The sequence below is a fragment of the Platichthys flesus genome, chromosome 23 (assembly GCF_949316205.1).
Source record: "Platichthys flesus chromosome 23, fPlaFle2.1, whole genome shotgun sequence".
NCBI lineage: Eukaryota > Metazoa > Chordata > Actinopteri > Pleuronectiformes > Pleuronectidae > Platichthys > Platichthys flesus.
Genome location: NC_084967.1, coordinates 1,218,324 through 1,240,000, shown reverse-complemented (window position 1 = coordinate 1,240,000; position 21,677 = coordinate 1,218,324). Strand labels below are relative to the sequence as shown.

Sequence of the window (21,677 nt, the reverse complement as noted above, 5' to 3'; positions counted from 1 at the left end):
TGAAATAAATAACAAAAAATTAAAAACCAGAGTAATTGTATCTAGTGCCTTTATGTTGTGGTCAACATAATCCTGCCCATAACACTGGTAACAATGACATTGCCGCTGATCCTCAAGTCTTTAAGAGTTCTAATTAGTCGATCATGATTAAAGACTGAGGCATTTGGTAACATGGGGGTGTCTGTCCCTTTTGACCATTTCATCACTATTTGGAAAGAAGGACACAGATCGTTTCAATATATATAGATATAGATATAGATATATTAGATATATCTATATATGTTTATTTTTGTTTTATTTTTAATGTCTTTGTTTGGATTATATTTGAAAATATTAACTTAAACTTTCAGGTTATGTTCCCACCTTTTTGCAAACATTAATATATTATGGAAAGTGAAAGAGAATTATATAAATGTAAGTATTTTATTGGTATAATCATTACCATTTATTTATTTTTTTCCCCTTGGTTCTTGGTTCTGCAAACAAATACGTTGAACTATTGTACTTTTGCACAGGCAAGATTTATCCAAAATCCATCACCTCGTGTGGTTAAAAGGAATGACTCCAGTGTACAATAATAAAGTTATACCATATTCCTACTCATATCCTCTACCATTACTGACTATAAGTCCTCTTTGGGTTCGGGGCGGGCAGAGGATGTAATTTTAAGAACCATGAGACAAACTATGACTTGGGAAGAGGGGCTATTCAAATACATTGTAACTGATTGATTGAAGTCAAACTTAATCCAGACATGACACGTTTGAAAGAACAGTGGGTGGTTTATCAGATCCTCCATTGAAAGACTCGTGAAAAGGAAATTAAATGGAAAAAAAGAGCTTTAGAAACTCCGGAAACTCGCTGACGTCACATCTAGTCGCCGGAAATCGCGGGCGGTGTGTGTGTCCGCAGAGAATGATGGCGGGTCTGGTGAAGAAGGTACAGTAGAGGTCATGTCTTTGTTTGAAATGACTGAAACGAGGCAGCAGCAGCTCGGTTGATCACTCGGCTACACTGCATTGTACCTTTATAACAGTGAATCAGCATAAAGCGACTCACACAGTGGGGAGGCGGCGATGGGGACGAGACGCTGCGGTGATAGGCTAGCTGTTAGCTGTTTTGCTAATGTAGCTAGGCTGTGCTAACCTGTAAAAGCTGAATAGAAACACCGAGCAGTGAAGTGCGGATTTCTCTACGTTTTTACATCCGAGTTGTTGCCGTCATCTGAACAGTCTGTTTACAGCGCTGTCGGAAAAAGGCAAATGGTCAAGATTTACATTACGGCATAATTAATAATGCCCTACAGCTGGCATTTAGGTCATAAAAAGGCAACATCCTACGACAAACAACACATGTTTACGGTATTCATTCGTTTTAACTCGCATATACAGTAGATTCAGTCGAGTGTCTATTCCAATGTGAATATAGACAACTTCGAGTGAATTCCAAGTGAACTGTGATAACTGGTTTTCCGCAGAGAAACTCAGGCCTGTCAAATATATGATAAGCAGTTCAACTATAGGATAATATTAGTGGTGAAGAGTCACGTGATCGTGCTGCCTTCACGTGTCTCTTGTTACTATTGAGCCCTGAAGATCCATAAGCTGAGCTCACTGATATTCACATACATTCCCAAAAGGGATTCAGAGGGAAGTGATACAGTAGGTACACAGTCATTAAAGCACACCGGATGTAGCACATACGTGTTTGTAATGAACTGTTGTCGTTCAACATCATTATGTGTTGATCTGCCCTCACAACTGCCCTGTGTGATCCATTTCACCTTATAGTTCTTGCGATCTTATTCATGACTAAATAACCAGAAAAGCTGATGATATGAATGCTAAATGGTCTGTATTTATAGATGCTTTTTTAATCCTGATGACCATTCAAAGATGTGCAGTTGTATATTCATTAATCTCTATAAATCAGTCATGGTTCCTTTCATTGACACATGGATGTAAACCATTGAGCACCAAACCAGCACCCAGGTACTGACATACTTAAATGTAATGCAGTCAGTGTGAGTATTGTTGAGCCTGTGTCTAAGTCTTTGAAAAATTAAATAGATGTACAGAACACACAATACATACATGGTAGTTAATTGGTCAATGGTTCAATGAGTTGTATTATACTTCCAGGTGCAAATCTTTCTACAGTTCTACATTTTATGTTGAGAGAAATAAATATATATATCATTGTAGAAATTTAAGTCGATGTCATACTCATAACAAAATGGTCGGTATTTATATAGAGCTTCTCTAATCTTGATAACTACTCAAACCATTTTAAGTAAAGCTTTTGCCATTCATCCTTTTACACACACATTCATACAGTGCATCTTTCTGCAGCACTTTATCACACATCAGTCAAACAATGCTGTCAGGGGGAAGTTCAGTGTCTCATCTTGTGCACAGACACTCCATCAGACCCAGAGCCATTGTGATTACCTGCAATGGTTAATAAACTTTAATGGGACAGTGTTTATTCAATTTTGCCCCAGGTTTCCAAATTGGTGCAGCTGAGTTGACATTTTGTGTGAGAAGGTTTGGGACAGCTTCACCTAGTTGATAGTTAAATATTTTTTATTTGAATCGTATTGCTTAAGCATATTGACAGTGTTACACAAAAGAGTTTGAAGGTGTGACTGTCTCTCCTGTGGCTCTTTTCCAGACAACAGGCCTGGTCGGCCTCGCAGTGTCCCTCAATCCACATGAGGTGAGCAGCTGATATTATAATGTGCATCATCAGAGTGTCCAGCTGTCAATGCCTCACACCCTGGCAGATTCAGTGGATGTGTTTTCTTCAAACAACTAACCCGACACTGCTTGTCCGCTCAGCGTCTGAGGATTCTCTACTCAAAGATCCTGGCATCGGTGCAGACAATGCCACAGGATGCCGCCTACAGGAAGTACACGGAGCAGCTGGTCTCCGAGCGGTACGACCACGTGAAAACGGTCAGTGACGGGCCGTGTGTGTCTCGGTGAAAGAGAATGGATTTATGTGAACATTTGCAAGTATTACAAACGGTGGAGTTCCAATATGATTAAACTGTCTTCACAGGAGCCTGATGTTGAAAAGCTGGAGAAGAAAATAAACTGTGGTCAGATAGAAGAAGTCATTTTCCAGGTAGGTCCCTGTTACTGTTGATATCCTCTGGTAATATCAGTTGACCTATTAGTGCCTTAATGAGGTAGTTAAGTTTAACTGAGTATGATAGACGTAAGAGAAAACACTTTTTAGGCAATAGATGTTGTTGCTTGGATTACATTTTGTGTTGTTCTACATGACAAAAGAAGCCTGTAAATGGCTTAGTTTTCTAGAAAACACTTCCAGGTTCTTGTGGCTGGGATTGTAGCAACAGCAGCATAAAGTTTAATAGACTCTTCAGACTGTGCCGTTGTTGAAAGGTGTATGAGGGAGAAAACTGTCTTCTCCTCATGCGTGGGCCCGTTCTGTTCATCTCTGTGCAGTTTTTTTTCCAGTGTTACCCATTCAGTTTGTTATTCTTTTTAATAATCAATCCTGAAAACCTCAGTAGGTTTTGTTTTCTGTATGCTGATCACACCCTACGTCCATCTTTCATTCTGTATGGGTTATTCAGTTGGACTCAGATGTGTTTTTATACAAATCTATGAAGATTGTCCATTTTCTTTCATAGTGTTGATTATCAAAAGCATAGAGTACTGCCCAAGCAGAATCTATAAGCTGGAACTTGTTGTCATGGAAACAGTGCGCGGCTGCAGGGACGTGCTACACTAACTGCTGCTACATGTTACTCCCACTATAAGACACATGTCAGTTATTGGGTTTATTTTAAATGTAAAAATAATGATATCTGTTGTGACTGTCTCACTTTAAACAACAAATAACTGCTCCCAAGTGTCCAAATATTACTATTACATGTGGCACCATAATGACTTGATCAGTGTTATTGAATGCTGTTTTATGTGTGCATGTGCAGGCGGAGTGTGAGTTGAGTCTTTCCAGGAAGATGTCTGAGTGGAAACCATGGGAGCCGCTGACAGAGGAGCCTCCTACCAACCAATGGAAATGGCCCATCTGAAGACACCTATGTAAACTGTATATTATTGTCTGTCTGTGTGTGTGTGCGCGCGTGATCCATACTTTAAACAAAGTGATGTACAAATAAAAGTCCTGCAAATATTTCCCCATTTATTCTCCAGTCATTAATTCATAAAACACACTTAAACAAGACACTTACATTTTTACACGTTTGTGGAAATAGTAGATAAATAAAACATGACCTGTTCTAATAGCTCTGCCCCCAACTGTGCTCCAGTGGTTTTGGATTGCACTGGTGCACAGATATCAAATCATCTGGGTAACTTAAACCTTAATCCCTTCAGAGCTCGATCATTTACAGAACTGTGGTATGTTACATTGGGTTCGTTTATAATGGTGAAGTTTATTGGATTCAGCTCTGGAAACTCAAGTGAAAGAAACTATTCATTGTCTCATTGTAATAATGTTTCCCTACACAACAGAGTCCCTTAATTTAGTCAATAATACAAAAAGAAGAGTTTAAGCTGCTACAGCCCAGAGGAATCTTCATGTAGTGTTCACTGAGCCATACATCCTTCATATACACCCCAACATGCTGTGATGTCATCAGTCAGACAGAGGCACATGACAGCTACACAGTCTTCAGGCTCTGACCTCCTGTGGCCCACTAGTGGCTCTCTGCAGCAACTGCAGCATGATGGGATAGATGGGGGCAAACTCCTTACCCTGCCGAGCCCTCACTGACTGCACGTAGGCCTCCAGAGCGCCCCTTGGATGTGAACAGAGAGGACACAATATTACTCCTTATGATGACATCACATTTCCTGTTAATGGCTTTCAAAGTGCAGCTATCCTTGCAAATGAACACAGAACATATCTGTTTTGTTTTTTCACAATAACTCAACTGTAACTGTAGCGGGTCACATGTCTGCAGGCTGATTTTTACAGAGAACCGAAACCAGCCGCTACCTTTAGTACAGCATCAGTCTGAAGATGGTGTGTGTGTGTTTGTGTTGACAAAGGCATCTTAACTTTGAGGGGGAAACTTTATGTGAAAGAGCGACAATCCACATTTCACAACCAGAGGCTGAATGGTCTCCACGGTCAAACATTGAGTATGTGCACACTTTATTCATCATGACAGTGGTCCTGGAGATAATCCTCAGATTTAATATAACCTATTTATAAGTGGAATCATGTCTTTCCATTGATTGGTTTGTTCGACAAGACATCGATTCTCTACATTCAGTTTATTAAAGGCCTGCTCACACATCCGCAGATAGATCAGTGGCAAACCTTCGCCTCCTGTTAACTTCCAATCTGTGCGAGCGAGGAAGCAAATAAAACATTCCTTTTCCTGGGGTTTGGATTTAGACTTCGGTGAACTTTGACCTGCAGTATTCGTCTCGCATTTGCATGCGTGTGACCGGACAGAGCCGAGTGTGCACAGGCGCTCGACTGAGAGCCCAACACACACATCGCTGCAATGTGTGGTGAACCCAGAGCACCAGTGCTTTTGTCCATTACTATTCCTTTGACAGGTAGGTGGCAGCACTGTGCTGTGAAATGTTGCAGATAGCCAGTAAAAACAGTGAAGAAGATTGACCTAGAAAACATTCATGCCAACCATGCCGGTTTTGAAATATTCCACATGAAATGAATGACCATGTTTGTTAGATGAACGTCTGCAGGCATCGATAGCTGTGTGTTAGACCTTGGATGCACCACTACTCACTGTTAATGATATTATTATTGAGCATGTTATTTACTATCAGTATTACCATCATCAACTGGTGTTGCTATCAATGCAGCTGTTATTCATAATGCCATGATTTTCTCACTTATTATTCTCACTATAAATCAGGGGTCTCAAACTCGCAGCCCGTGGGCCAATTGCTGGCCTCAGGACGATATTTTGTGGCCCCCACCTTAATATGAAGATTTAATGTTAGTGCGGCCCGCGAGTTTTATATTTTAGCAACCCCGCTGTTAGTTTCTGTGTGGGACAATGTTATGATGTTCTGGTTTCCTACTGTGTGCCTGTCCAGTGAATGCAACATGCATGTGAGTGACATGGGAAGCGGGGTCGAGCCGGAAGAGAAAAGAGTGGCTTTGGATGTTCGGAGAGCAGGAGGGTGAAATTCATAGTTTTCCGCCCTCTTTGCGCAGGTCATGATGTATCCAGTGCTTCATTTGTAAATCACAAGGTGCCGGAACGCTAAGTACATATGACAGCGCAGGTACAACGAGCACAGGTCCCGGAACGCACATAAAACGACGCTTAAGACAGCACACACATACCACTTACAATGCAGTGGGACTTATTTAGGCTCTACTGCAGTGGAGGTATCAGTCTTTGTGTCAGTGATTAATAAAGTGGCATCTTGAGCAAAGGCGACTTCTGTGTCCAGCCGAGAAAACGAACGGAACACACGCACACTTTTTTAAATTGAAGGCAAATTCAAGGGACACCACGGCTCGTTTTTGCACACGCTGCGCTGTGAGGTTTTGGGAGCTTCTTTACGCAGACGGATTATTCTAAACCGCAGCAGTTTATAACACGTCATTGAGCTAATATCTACATTTTACAGTCTGGGCTGTTTTACATTATTATTTACACCTGATATGTGTGGACGAATTTTAATGATTTAAATTCCCTCATCCTCTGGTGGTGACATTTCCGCACCGAGCCACAGATTGTACATGACGATGTGCATAATTATTTTGGTTCTTCTTAGAAGTCTGCATTTGTTATTATTTTATGAAATTGTGATGCTTTTTTTAAGAAAGATTTATATATAACTTATTAGATATCTTGTTATTGCGTGGCCACAAATTACTAAGAAGTAGGAAAGAGAAAGCATGCTCAGAAGAACCGTTCATTTTCTTCAATATTCTAGTCATGTTCAGAAGAACCCATTGAAGTTAAATAACTGTTAATTAGGACATTTGAGAAGTTTGGATTTTTTTAGCAAAGTTTTTTTTTTTGGAATACCTGATGCGGCCCAGCTTCACCCAGATACTGCCACCAGTGGCCCCCAGGTACTTTGAGTTTGAGACCCCTGCTATAAATCGTCTGTATTTATATAGTGCTACAGACAACATTTACCCATTAACAAACACATACAGTGCATATATGGAATGGGGAAGATTCTCTTCCCCCCCTCTCCCCTGTCTCAACAAGGCAGAATAATACATCAAATCAAATTGAATTGAATAGGCAAACACAAGCAGGATGACAGGTTACCTGATGAGGGTGAGCCGGTCTCTCTCTGAGGGATGATCTTGCAGCCACTGGGAGTAACGGGCGACGGACCACTCTGCTCTCTGTGGGGGAAAGAGCTGTGTTTGTCCAAACACTGTAGTCACCCTGCTTCTATCTGTGCTCAGCCTGTGTTTGTGTGTGTGTGTGTGTGTGTATACACACCTGGTGGGGTGACTTGAGCTCAGATGGGGCTCTGTTGAAGAGGAAGTGCAGCAGGGTGCTGTACGGGATCAGGTCACCCACGGCTGGACTGCTGGCTATCAGCTCGCTGGTCTGAAACAACAGTGGCCTGCAACACAAAAACACAGTTTACTGGACACACAATGGCTTAGTGGACCACACTGCTGTCTTTGTAGAGTCTCATCTACATTGGATCCAGACATGGTCCAAAAAGAAGTGAGGTTTTCGAGTTGGCCACCAAGCAAAAGTTATTTGCAGATACTTGACTCAAACATAGAAAACTTATATTATTAGAATATAATATTCAATGTCAATCTTATAGGATCAGTTCACACAAATTTCAATTTAAAATACTGTTTCCACCACAGGCAATGAGTCAGCCCCTGCAGCCCTCCTCCAGATCCCCAACTCAAAGCACTACGTTTTTTCACTTTGACCACTACAGAAATGTTGATGTTCAACCTGGTGTTTACAGTAAAATCAAAGAGGACTGTTATGCATGTTGATGTTACACACCTGAAGGAGCGCAGCATTCTGTAAGGTTTCCCCAAGTCAGACACTCTCCTACACAGAGGAGCTACTGCCAACTCCATCTGACACACACACACACACACACGAAAACAATTTCAGTTTGGTGAAGTCATGACCTCGTCACTGCTGAATCAATGAAGCTGCTATCAGATATGCATTGAACTCCAGATAAACCCCTCACATTCTCCTGAGGGGCTGTATGTGACTTTCTCTGGAGTTTCTCTTGCCAGCCCCCAAATAAAATATCCAGGAATATCTGAATGAGCTCATGTGAGAACACAGCAGGAGATCCTCGGCAGGATTCACCACAAGCGGGTCGGCCTGTTGATAACGATCTTAACACGCAACAGACGCAAAACTGAAAGAAAAAATAATAATATTCTAAAAGAAAACAAGTATTGTAAAATAAAAAGCGGTGCCATAACCCTACAGGATGCAGATGGATATGTCAAGAGAGCTTTTGGAAAATGGCTGACGCAAATGTTGATGTGCTGCAAACCAACACACTCCGCCTCCTGTAGCACCAATCACCTGAACTCTCCGGAGGCTTCTGTGTTGTTGTGAACGCGTCTGAGCGGAGAATCTCCTGCTGCGTTGTTCATGTGTCAAAGGCAAACTCCAGAGAAAGTCTGGACCCAATTGCGCGGCCATCAACTAGAGATCGAGTCTACACAGCCTGGAGAGGAGCAGTCTGGCAACTTCCACCTCACCTGAGCAAAGTCAGCAGCCAGTCGCATCTTGCCGCCCTCTCCCAGTGGGCGCAGCAGGCTGGCGTGGAGGAGGAACAGCTCAATGGCTTTCTTAGCAATGGACTCAGTGCTCTCGTAGATGAAATCTGTGCACTGGATGTGTCTGAAGTAGTCCGACATCACTCTGGAGATGAAGCCCTGCAGTTCCTTCATGTAGAGGGAGCAGGGAACGTCAGGCTTATCAGGGCTGGACAGAGGCCTGCAGAGCAAAAAAACAGGCACAGGTGCAAACACAAATACTTTTAATCATTTGCATTTTCAATGGAAAACATGTCATTTTGTTTGGATAATGAAACCAAAACAACAGGAGGAGGTTAATATATTATATATATTAATATATAAATACACGTGTGATAAACCTTAGGTACATTATTTAGGTTTAAAGGGGACAGCTAACGAACTTTAGTAGTAGAATTATGTTGTTAAATATTGTTGGCTTTACTCAGTTTCTACACACTGTTATGTTTCTTTGGATTTGTTTTAAGAATTAGCTTTCTTTGGTTCCCTGAGCCATAAGAGAATTGTGTCCCCAGAGTAGGGGGATTCAAGCAGGGGACGCGTAACTAAATGTAGTTCCTTGTTCCTCCGGTGAAAGCACACTTCTTGGCACCTGGAAAAGACCTACCCTGAAAAGTCCTCCTGGTGGAGCGTGATGATAATGGCCTCTATGGAGTCGCCCACTGACTGCAGGAGAGGATGCACTGCACTGCTCATCAGGGTCTGCACTCCCTGAATCACACAGAGAAGAAATGCATTGTGGAAGGATGTTCAGGAGAAACATGAGAAGGTGGAAGCAGCAAACCCAGTCTTGACTACAGCTCCTGTGCATTAAATCACATTAACTACTGCTCATTACCTGCAACTTAGGAGCACCATGTTGCCATAGCAACACCTGTGAAGTCAGGTAGCAGTAGGAACATAAACATGAGGTCTGACTCCTTTCACCTTTAAGATATGAACACGCTATCAGCTGTGCGGATGTGTGTGTTTGTGTTTCTCAGTCTCCACAAACGTTGACTGAGATTAAATATCTGCTCAACTAGAGAGTGTGAGTTTGTATGTGACACAAGAATTCAAACCAGTGGGATGCAGACAAATTCCCATCACATAAACATTGCTTTTATAACATGTGTAAAAATAATGCTAGTGGGTGGACAGCTAATTGATGATTGATGTTGTTTGATGTGAAAAATGAAACCTACTATTATTATTATTACCGCAAAGCTCTGAACAATATTTTATGTATTGGCAAGAAGCTCCACAAAAATAATAAACCCACAAGCAGATAGAAGACACGTATATGCGCATGTAGCTTTGCTTCAAAGAAAGAATGAAGAATGACAATGAAAATATATGTATTAATGACTTTTTGATCAGATACCTCCAAAGAAGAAGACAGGGCCTCTGCAGCAGCCGCTGCACAACCCCCCAAACCGGAAATAATCTGCAAATACAAAACACAGGAGGACAAAGATGAACAAATCAGTGTTAATTTTGGCAGCTATTTTTGATTTAGTCTTAGTCTTTTGACGAAAATGCATTTTAGTTTTAGTCACATTTAGTCATTTTTATCCTTTTAGTTGACTAAAACAAATTACATTTTAGTCTAGTTTTAGTCGACGAAAACAAATTCCATTTTAGTCTAGTTTAAGTCACATTTAATAGCCAAATTAAACTCCTTTTCTATAAAAACATATAGCTGCAGCCTAATAGCTTAAAAATATTTATTTAGTTTTAAATGTGAAAACAAAAAGTGAGAGCAGGTCAGACTGGAGGCGAACACAGAAACTGCAGCTCGGTACAAACCAACTGCAGCTTCTGCTCTGATCAAGAAGCTGAGGCGCTGATCTCTGATCAGCTGAGACCAGAGAAACTCTGTGTTTTCACTATTTCCATAGTTAAGAAGCAGTCGGTCACTGAGAGGCTTCTTCACGTGTACTAGCTCTGATCTTGTGTCTCTGAGCGAGTGAGCGGGGCGGGGGACGGAGCCTCGGGACCGGTGCGCTATCTGGGAGCGCACAGACACACACACAGACAGACACACAGACTCACTCGCCCGCTCCTGATACTTCATGACGGCCTGATACGATGATGTTAAAAAAATTATTGTGACTTAGTCAACCACCAACATTTTCGTCTCGTCTTGTCTCGTCAACGAAAGTTAAAAATAGATTTAGTCATAGTTTTTATTTTCAAAGATCCATTTTCGTAACGTCTTGGTCTCGTCTTCGTCATGGAAAAAGGGTCGTTAACGAATATATTTCGTCATCGTTTTCGTCAACGAAATTAACACTGGAACAAATATAGAATTAACACAATAAATTAATATCTCTATTTGTATAGCACATTTATACATAAACTATTTTTCTATGCAACCTTAGAGTAACAGTAACAAAAGGCTGGCTCTCCATAATTCCAGTCTTATCTACTGGTTGAGGTCGACAAACTGAGGCACTACACAAGAAGTGACTGTCCCATATTTAAGGAGGAAACAAGACATGAGGCCGGAACCACTGAAAAGATGCAACAAATGTGATGTGCTCTCTTTTAATGTAAATCTAGAATTTAGGTAAACATATGGTGGTACACCCTAACCCTAATTTCTGTTTTGTCCTCGATTCATTTTTAAACAGCTCTCATGTATCTAAAATTTTACTACTAGGATGGAGGTCATCAGCCACTGGAGACTGGACAATTTAGCTGAGTGCGAGCATGGATAATGAAGAAAGAAATGGTCCCAATATATAACCATGTGGAACACCAAAAACCCTGTTCAATATGGAAGAAACCAGAAAGAGGAATGTTTGTGAAACATCAACTCATTATTACATCATAGAACAGGAAGGCAGTGAGGAAGCTTCTGGATTAATAGGATACTGTTTCTTCAGGGTCTTGCTAATGATGTAAGACACACTGCACCCCAACTACTTTAACTTATATCCCACTTTAACTTCCTTCCCTTGCTTTAATCTACATGTGTGCTATATGACATCTTTATACATTATAAAGCTGATACATGGTTAGAGAAATAAAGAACAGGAAATGGCGGTAATGCACCTTGACGTTGGTTGCCGACTTGCCAATTAACCGAACAGAAGAAATAGAGGTAAAAATCACAGCTGGATTATAAAAATATTTCAAGGGTGGTTTACAATATAATAAAAGTGACAACACTTTAGTGCTGTACTATTTCTCTATGGATTCATCTATGTTGCTGCATTTACATAAAGTCAACATTTGCAGGTTAATATATCAGACAAACAAGCAGTATTTATTCCAACCTTGGAGACAGCCAGCTGCAGACGGAAGAGGGAATTGACCACAGCAACGTTCCTCCTCTGGCCCTCTGTCAACGGACCAATCACCTGACTGGCATCACCCTGAGTACTTAACTGCAGACAGAGAGAGGTGTAAGTAATGGACTGACTGATTGAAGAGACACACAGAGAGGTGGTGTGTGGGTCATATACAACAAATGGTATTTGAACAGAAATGATTTGCACCAAGATGCACACGTGACTCTGCACACACCAGCTGTTCAGACTTGACGCAGAAGAGTTGGACGGTCTTGGCAGCATTCTTGGCCACAGCCAGGGAGAGATCTGGATCTACCAATGCTACATTCAGCTCACTGCAAACAAACACACATACCATCCCACTTCAATAATGTCACTTGGCTAAATACCAAATACGTACGCTTTGTTCAAAAGTAAACTGTGCATTATCTTTTTTAAATTAGTTCAGAACCATCTAATTTGTAACAACAATGCATGTACCTGCAGGTTGGGGAGAGACAGGGTTCTTTCATATTCTCTAAAGTTTCCATGCAAATTAGAAAGACTTACAAAGTCATTTTTGTTATAAAATTGCAGAAATAGTCAAATAATACTGGTGACTGCTTATTCACAGGCCTTGTTCCAGGACTTTCAGACAATAAATCTGTCTTTGAATAAATGAACATCGTTTTATGAAATATGTAAGCGACAGATAATATCTTGTAAGATAAATCCAAAGCCATTAAAGACTGTTGAGTGACAAGAAGAGAGTGCTGCCACTCCCAGTACGTTTCTGCTGGGACTCAAATTGCCATGTACTGTACATGCCTGCTGATGGTCTTGATGATGCTGTCCAGCTCGTCACTGGAGGGCGGGTTGCGGCCCCCCATCGGGAACACAAGGTTGATGGGATCAAACAGGCGAGAGAGGGACTTGGAGAGGTAGGCTGCTTCATACGGCTGGAGAGAGACCTTCAGAGCCTTCTCTGGGCTGCACACACATGCACAAAGAAATTGAAACAAAATCCAAAGAGACGCTAAATGTATGCAAGTCCAGAACATCTCTCTTAGACATTTGCGTGCACACATACAGCCTTGACGGATGTTAAGTTTGGAGGACGTTTAAAACTGAACTTGAAACGTTTCTTCTGGAGTGACAAACAGCTGTTGATCAAAACATTAGCTACGTAGCAATAGCCCACTTTAAAATACAGACCCCTCTGGAACTATTGGAAAGGCAAGGGAAATATCTTTGTTTTGGGATTTAAGATAAAAAGACAAACCTGAGACAAGATGCTGGTTACAACTAGCTTAAATAACCCTAACCCACACGTTTTTAATTGAGAAACAAGTGTGAAGAACAGCCCAGATGTTGCCGTTTACACCACATATACACAGCAATATATGTGTTAAACCACTAAAATGTAAAGGGGATACCTGCATCAAGACACATTGATGACAGATTATGATCCAATCACCCAAACCCCCAGGTGATCAGGTAACCCACTGTTATCACATTGAAGATAATTGTTTATTCAATTGCCACATACAACAACTATGTGACTGTTTCAAACCAGCTAAGTCCCGGCTGCTGGGCAGCTAGCAGCCATTAATCAGTAAACACAGGAAGCCTAGCAATCCTATCCTCAGTCCTTTTTATTATTGTTTTTCAAGAGAAAAAGATTTCTGTGAGTGGGTTCACCTGTAGTTCTGTTTGCCATGTGTGAAGAGGTCCTGGCTGTCTGTCTCTGTGGCCATGATCTCAAGTGACACGTCCATTCCTCCGCTGCTCATTAGAGCCCCCTGCAGGCTGGCGCTGTATTGCTGCAGGCGGCGCCACAGCTCATTGTACAGTCGTAACAGTTTGGGGTACTCTCCTTCAAATGCTTGCTTCAGAAAGGACGAGCCTAGGGAGAGAGAATTGAAGACAGGGGTAGTGAAGACAAACTTTTTATTACAAAGTGAAGCCGGGAACCACTACTCCTATGAGTAGCCTCACGAGAAGGGCCTTGGTCCGGACAGGGACCAAGAACTGTAAAAGCTTTGTTAAAGGTCACTGTTTCAGAAGACCTCTACAGAGACAGAACAACCTAAAGGCAGCAACACTTCATCAATCGAGCTGTTATTGTGCCACGGCTAGATGGAAGTCTTTATTGAAGAATTGCAACTATTATTTTTACTTGCTCCAACAAAAAAAAGAGAGGCTGAAACATGTAAGATGCGTTTGATTTTTTTAAAATTGCTTTTACAGACACAGAAACCGTTGACTGATTTGACCTCCCTCTTATCCACTGGCCATGAGGCTATCAATTTTCTAAATCAGTGGATACAAACTGCTTCCTGCTAAAACATACGTTACTGACACGCTTTCAGCACAAAGGAAGTGTGATCAGAAGCTAAGTATGGTAACAAGCAGCCAGATGCGCCTTTCCTGTTCTCACTTTGTTATTCCCTGCAATCAGACAACTCTTTGTTGAGATCCTCCATATGTTGTGCACGTCTGTTTGTGTGTGTGTGAAAGAGAGAGAGAGAGAGAGAGAAAAATATTATTCCTAGCATTATGAAGTATTTCTTTTCTTTGAGTCCAGTCCTCACAAAGATGCTTATACACCCACTGTTCATTTTGTATTTACTAATTTGTTAAGGGGGAAGGGCCTTTCATTTGTTTCACTAATGACTTTGAGAGAGACACAGATGGAGAACAAAGGACGGATAATTTGTGAGGTGAAACTAGAATCAGTTCAAAATTGTTCGATTACTGAGAGGCACTTAGTATCAAATACATTTTCCTGTGTGCTGCAATCACTGACTTAACTTTGGGATTTGCTTTACATTGGTCCTGAGGAAAGCAAAAAAGGAAACATGTTGGCATGCATGGATGCATTTGAATTACAACAGGCAAGTGGACTAGTTCTGAGGTGTAAACAGCACCCTGCTCTATGTCTAAATATGTCCGCACAACCTGTTATTAAATTAAAGTTTTAAATCCTCCCAGCTACATCAGGGAGCAAACAACGGATCCACACAAGCAGACTGAGCAGATACTTCAACTTCACAAGTAGGAAGAATTTCTCAATTAGCAGTTCTCAACTGTGGATTCATGATGATATCACAGGGAGTGAATGGTAAATGGTATTGTATTTATATAGCGGTTTACTAGTCTGGATTGCCACTCAAAGCTTTTTACAGTACAGTTTTACATTCACCCATTCACATACAGTCTATTAGCACCACATTTGTTGTTCTATGAGGGGCAATTCAGGGCTCAGCATCTTGCCCAAGGACACTTCGGCATGCAGATGAGGAAGACTGGGGATCGAACTGCCGACCTTCAGATTGGAGGACGACCACTCTACCCCTCAGCCACAGCTGCTTTTCTAGGCTGACGGCTACAGGTCGGTTGCATTTAGGCACGTTGTGTTCAGAGTCAAACTGGAGAAGTTGAGAGCAGTCCATGATTAATCAGCAAAACTCAACAGAAAAAAGCAATCACTGATTTACGCTTATGTCAACAATGGTTGATTTGACTGTCAATTAACTTAGTCCCAGTATGTATAGATCATGTGAGAAATCTGCAGTGCAGAGACAGATAGAAGGAGGGTTGGACGGACGGATGGGTTAGGATATGGGTGAAAGGCTTACAAAAAGATTATTAGTCATGTTTGACTGCTGTTACCAGGATGGGGTTAACCCCCCCCCCCACTCACATTGCCGCTTACCTAGATAAGCAGCAATGTTCCGACAAAGGCAGACAAAAAAGACTGTGAGCTCTTATGCATGGATTTAAACCATACGCATTTTCACATGTTTAGGTGAGTAACACAAAGTAAATACTACTCTCAATTGTTTATAAGAGAACTCAGTAGGGTGGACTGCATACCACAAGAACTCCATCCCTCCAGGTAGCCACAGTTTTCTTCTGTATTACAATATTGGACTTTCTGATTACTTGATTACATATTCTATACGGCATCGACACACAACAATAATTGTGTGTTGATGCATGGAATGTAGCACAGCGTCTTTCTCCCAGCCCCATTGATTTCCTGCTGTTAACTGAGCTCTTGTTACAGCCTGCTGATTACGGCTCACTTAATGAAGCGACTCAATAGCGGTTTGCGCTGCTGGTGGCGCAATATCCATCCACTGTCTGTCTGAAAGACACCTTAAAGCCGCACATCCTTGAAGTTATTCATCTTTGCTTTGAACGGTTTTGTATTTATATAGCACTTTCTATAGAATTAGAAGCTCTGACACTTAAACACTACGCATCATTCAGGGGAGATCCAGTCTTACCTTCAGTTGCTCTGTGAAACTCCTCACTCAGTGTGTTGGTTACATCTGTCCAAAAGGTGTAGAGAATATCAGGCTGAGCCTCCTGTCAGGTAAACAGAAAAGAAACAGTAGCATGACTTAAAGTGATGGTAGATGTGTTCTCCCTATAATCTCTACTGCCATTGCTTTTTGTCTGATTTCTGAATTAAAATCACATTGAACGTTGTGCTGATGATGGTGCTATGACCTTAAATAAATGTATACATTTCCCTAATGATATAAGACAGTTTAAGACTCTTTCGGCTACTGTTTGGTAGTTCACTATCTGTCATACTGTATATCCAAATCAATACTGCAGCAGTCAGTGCAAAAATCCATCAAGCACCTTCTGCATTAATATCACAAAACCCTTCAAAGCATGTTCAGCGTGGAGGAAAGGGGCCGATAGGTGTTGTCATGTTAACATGGATACCAATGCCTCGGTTCAACGGACTGACCTTTACGGAGGAGAGTGCTTTAATTATTCAATGGGACCTGTGTCTTTGCTTCTCCAATGGAGAGCAGATGATCCCCCAAGTACTCAACGAACCCAGGACACATCTGCGATCATCTGATAAATCAGACCCCAGTCAGAGGTGGTCTGGGATGCATTGGGTCACATTCTTTGAGCTGTGGGAGTGTAAATTCTTGCACTTCTCAGATTGACAATCTGGTTGTTATCAACACTGACCACCACCTATTGATTGTCTATTATTACTTTAGCAATTCAAAAGAGTAATAGTCTCTCTCTCTCTCTCTCTCTCTCTCTCGCTCTCTCTCTCAATAACTAGACAAGCCTGAACAGTGCCCTGACCCAAACCCAATCCAACACCTTTGGGATGAACTGGGACACAAAAGATCACCCAACAGCACTGCTAGACCTACTGTACATGTCTGAAATGGAGCAACTCCCTGGTTCTAACTTCTGTTGGGAAGTGTAAAACCAGACCAGTGCAGGCTGTTAAAGCCATGAAATCAAACAAGATTTCAACCAGCATTTGGGCAACATCCTATTACATTTTAATTTGAAAAAGTAGAGAAGATTAGAAACGCTGCCCTATTTCAGTCTGAAAACTTTGGTGCAGCATTTTAGTCTGGACGGGTTGTTCAGAACGCTCACAACCGCTGGCTGGTGGGGTCTTTTCAGTCACAGTGTCACCTTCTCTGATTCGTTAGGCTCAGATTACATGAAAAAAAAAAAGAAAAAAAAAGTAGCCTTAGCAACCAGTGTAGCACGCAACATGGATAATCAAGTGTTGCTGACCCTGTATTCCTTACTAACAGTTGTGCAGTTAAATTCTACATTTTACAATGATAAAGCTGCCTCCATGTATAAGAGATTAGATATTTTTTGAACAATCAGCAACACTTCCTGTGTCCAATGGGACGTGCATGCCTTTATGCATGTGTGGATGTAGCCGTAGACCTTGTAACAAATCAAAGATGGAAGCAGGAGACTTATCACACAAAAGGTCTATTATCCAATGTAACATCAGGAAATCAATTGTAAAACTGACAGGGGACCACAGCCTGGCAGCAACGATTGCGGTAATCTCACAGAGGGTGTTAATAGCCAAGCAGCAACACTGAACAATCACAGTATAGCTGGGAATATTTCTCCTGCTGAGAGCTGAATGAAATGAGTTACAGTTATCAAGAACTTAAGAGTGAAGGATCTTCTTTAGGTCTGTTGATCATGTCTAACTACCCATGCTTTTGCTGCAAATCAAAGCGAGGGTTTTTGTCTGTCCTTTGTAGAAACACATAGATCTAATAGGATTTGCTTTGTTAAACTGATGTGACTGCTGACAGCGCGACTGAGTCTGTTTAAGCATTTTTCTGTGGACACATGGCATGTAAGTGACAGTGCAGCTGCACTGCAGCCTTGCATTTAGACATGTCATTAGGTCTCCAGCTCACACCTCCATCACTGGGTAATTTGTGAGAGCTTTGTTTCCATAGTAACAGTCTCCCGCTCTGATTTGTACAACTAGGTTTCAGTGGAGGTAAGAGAGCCACTGATGGTGGTCAAAATGATGTGTTAATCACTGCCTTGACTGTCTGTCTTTATCTGTAGAGTACTGCCTGTCCAAAACACAAACAGATCTTAACATTTAGTAATATTTCCTCTTAAAACTAATTTCACTATTCTTACATTTCTCTACAAACTGCTCCATCCTTAACTTCACTCTGCACCATAGTGTGTTTATTGAAAGGCTCTGTACACAACGCCCAGCACACAAACAATACAACAGTGACAGTACATTGTAGAACTGTTTGGGGAGGATTCACTAATGACAAGGAATACTTAGTAGTTCTGGAGGATTACCATAGGCAGAGCAAACGGCTCATTCAGAACAAGAACATGCACACAGTGACGGAATAAATAATAATTTGAAGTGACTCTTTTCTCGAACAAATTTAATGTAAAAAGATGGATCCACGGTCCTTCTTCTGAGAAAGAACACACTGAAGATATCTTCATTTTCATTATTAGTGCTTGTAAAAACCTGGTGCCTACATTACCCACAGTGCAATACAACCACAGATTGGTCAGAGATATCCGTGTGTTCGTAGAAGACACAATAACCTGGAGCTTCTAGTCTGACTTGTGGTGTTTGGAGTGAGCAAAATTTGTTTTTCCTTACAATAAATGAGCAACATTAAATTTAACAAAATGCCCCCTTGTGTCTAAAACGATGCATTCTAACGTGCAACCCTAACTTTTTACAATGTTAAAATATCTTTATAAATCTTCTATTACTAAAAATGAGCTGATAACAATGAGAAGCAGAATAACCATCTGTATGAAGCTAGAAAATACCTAGACATTTTATAAATAAATGATTTGGTCTTTTATAGTCTGCTGTAAAATGGGTATGATGGGGACTCGGAGTAGTCATTGTGCTGTGTGTGGATATGTTCTTATTTTTTGTGAAAATCAGTTTAACCTACACGGCTAAAGTTGCGCTTAGACACTGTTGTCCTGTTTGCAGATGGTAATTGATATTCTTATAGCAGAACCAGAGAAGTGGCATCCACCCACCTTGCTGATCTCATCAATGAAGCAGACATGAGTGACAGGGTCCCTCTTCTTCATCAGGACCTTCTGTAGATGCTGCACCTGTGAACATGCAGCAAAGGAAACTTCACACCTAAGTCATCAGCCCTGTTGGCCGCCTGGCTTTCGGTTGGAAACATGTGATTCAACACTGCCGTAAATCAGAGGCCTCGGGCAGCTGCGCACCTGTCTGCAGGCAGCGCATATCTGGTCCATCAGCTTCTCCAAATTGGTCCATAGAGCAGCACGGAAAGCGGCTGTGTTCCCCGGTGTCGGAAGCACTGCTCTGCCTGGAGCTCCTGAGGAAGAAATTAATTCATTAATGTCTTTCATTTACTGTTCATTGTTGTTGTTTTTGTTACAAAGATCCCGATGAAACCAATACCATCATCCCAGTATTGCAGGTTTGACCATTATCTTATTTTTTTTTAGCTGATTTAGAACAGCATTTCAGATTCTTAGAATATGACACAGGAAGAGCTTTTCTGTCTATTTCATGACAGAGAAACAGTTTTACGTTGCTGAGAAGCGGAGCTGGAAGCAGGCTATTGTTGTAACACACTCTCACAAAGACAACAATATTACCTTTGACTCTATTAAACATTTGTATTTATGCATTATTATATTCACTTCCAGTCTATAGGTAGTTTTTTTTTTAAACCTTTTTTTAACCTCTTCCCTAACTGGTTTTTCTATGTGGGTCAGTACAGTTTTTCCCGATTCTGATTCATAGTAATGAAGGACCATGTCCCCCAGTGCAACAGCTTGGTGCATTGATGTGTACACGTGGGATTTTATGACACAAAAAACTAAAAAAGGTTTCAGGTTCTAAAAAAGACCAAGAAACATTTTACTAGGTTTATTTTTTTATTAAGTGACAATCCCACAAATGGTCTTCAAATGTCAGCAGTGGAATCCTTGGCCTAATGAGGGCTGTTATCTGAAAATACCTTCTTCATTAATTAGAACAATGAAGTGGCTGCTTCATTGGAGCCCTGAAAATAACACAAGGCCTCCAGCCAGAATTTACTATTCTCTGTGGCCATGGTATAATAATCTATTTTGGATAAAGCCACCCAATGAACTAGGGCAAATTACAAGATGCAAAATGAGGACGATGTTACCAGTGTGTCTGTTTCTGTGTGTGTGTGTGAGAGAGAGAGCGAGAGTGTGTGTGTGCCTGTGCAGGTTTTAACACTTTGACCATATCCTCCTTGGGTCTCACCTCTGGGGTTGGACGGCTGTGTCAGGCCCTTGATGTCCAGAGCACTTGTGATATTGTCCTGTATGTTGGTGCGGTAACCCCCCACCACACTGCTGATCGTCTCTCTCAAACTTCCCAGGTTGTAGAAGACCTGTAGGGCCGTGCCGACCTGGCTTGGATTCTGATCAACAAAAGCAGAGGACAAGACAAAGAGAATGGAAGTTGGCAGTTGTCTAAGGAACAGAATGAAATCCACTTAATGAATCTGGTAATTTCACACACAAAACACTCAAGAACAGAGGTGAAGGCAGTAGCTAAAAATACACCTCACATTGTTTTAATGAGAGGGAACTGTGAATATGTGGCACGGAAAAGTCACGACAAAAAATGCCAACACTCTTTCTAGTAAATCACCAAAACATGTTCTGCTCAGCTCCTCCAATGTGAAGACTTCTGTATTTTTTTGTTTGTTTAGCTGTGTATCGTAAACATAATAATCATAACATCATTGGGGTTTGAATTGTTAGTCAGACAAAACATGCAAACGTCACCTTGGACTCTGGGATAATGTGATGGCAACTGACACTTTGATAAACCAAAATATAGATAAATGGAGGAAATGGCTGACAGATTAATACATCTATTTTCTGCAGCTCTATTGTCTTTCCAGACAATGATAAGGGGAGAATAACAAGGCAGTGTTCTGTCTTTCTTTAACAAGATGGATCTGTTTCGCTGCCGTATTTCTCATCTCACTCTCTCATCGTCATCCGCTTATCCGGGGTCGGGTCGCGGGGGGAGCAGCTCAAGCAGGGGGCCCCAGACTTCCCTTTCCCGGGCCACATTGACCAGCTCTGACGGGGGGATCCCGAGGCGTTCCCAGGCCAGTGTTGAGATATAATCTCTCCACCTAGTCCTGGGTCTTCCCCGAGGTCTCCTCCCCACTGGACGTGCCTGAAAAACCTCCCAAGGGAGGCGCCCAGTGGGCATCCTTACCAGATGCCCGAACCACCTCAGCTGACTCCTTTCTAAGTAAAGGAGCAGCGGCTCTAATTCGAGTTCCTCACAGATGA

The 21,677-nt window shown here is 41.6% G+C and overlaps 2 protein-coding genes across 2 annotated transcripts in view; one reads left to right on the top strand and one right to left on the bottom strand.

Moving 5' to 3' along the window:
- Nucleotides 1-835: 835 nt before the first annotated feature.
- Nucleotides 836-4,169, top strand: ndufa5 (NADH:ubiquinone oxidoreductase subunit A5). The gene is made up of 5 exons (XM_062382589.1): nt 836-939; nt 2,674-2,718; nt 2,841-2,957; nt 3,064-3,129; nt 3,965-4,169. Exons 1-5 carry the CDS (start codon nt 916-918, stop codon nt 4,064-4,066), a joined length of 354 nt encoding a protein of 117 aa, XP_062238573.1. The 5' UTR covers nt 836-915; the 3' UTR covers nt 4,067-4,169.
- Nucleotides 4,164-21,677, bottom strand: part of cog5 (component of oligomeric golgi complex 5) — a 52,660-nt gene continuing 35,146 nt past the window's right edge. The window contains exons 8-22 of the mRNA XM_062382590.1: nt 20,626-20,785; nt 19,587-19,699; nt 19,386-19,463; nt 16,322-16,403; nt 13,728-13,932; nt 12,855-13,016; nt 12,283-12,382; nt 12,033-12,143; nt 10,133-10,195; nt 9,377-9,480; nt 8,713-8,950; nt 7,988-8,064; nt 7,454-7,580; nt 7,274-7,353; nt 4,164-4,795 (exon numbers count right to left, since the gene is read on the bottom strand). Of these exons, the coding sequence (XP_062238574.1) occupies nt 4,669-4,795; nt 7,274-7,353; nt 7,454-7,580; nt 7,988-8,064; nt 8,713-8,950; nt 9,377-9,480; nt 10,133-10,195; nt 12,033-12,143; nt 12,283-12,382; nt 12,855-13,016; nt 13,728-13,932; nt 16,322-16,403; nt 19,386-19,463; nt 19,587-19,699; nt 20,626-20,785 (1,827 nt within the window). The 3' untranslated portion in view covers nt 4,164-4,668. The remainder of the gene's footprint in view (nt 4,796-7,273; nt 7,354-7,453; nt 7,581-7,987; nt 8,065-8,712; nt 8,951-9,376; nt 9,481-10,132; nt 10,196-12,032; nt 12,144-12,282; nt 12,383-12,854; nt 13,017-13,727; nt 13,933-16,321; nt 16,404-19,385; nt 19,464-19,586; nt 19,700-20,625; nt 20,786-21,677) is intronic.

Excerpts from the sequence above, each read along its gene's own strand:
- ndufa5 (XM_062382589.1), top strand. The coding sequence starts at position 916 with ATGATGGCGGGTCTGGTGAAGAAG. Across the intron at positions 2,719-2,840 it reads TGTCCCTCAATCCACATGAG|CGTCTGAGGATTCTCTACTC; the intron begins GTGAGCAGCTGA and ends TTGTCCGCTCAG. Across the intron at positions 3,130-3,964 it reads TAGAAGAAGTCATTTTCCAG|GCGGAGTGTGAGTTGAGTCT; the intron begins GTAGGTCCCTGT and ends GTGCATGTGCAG.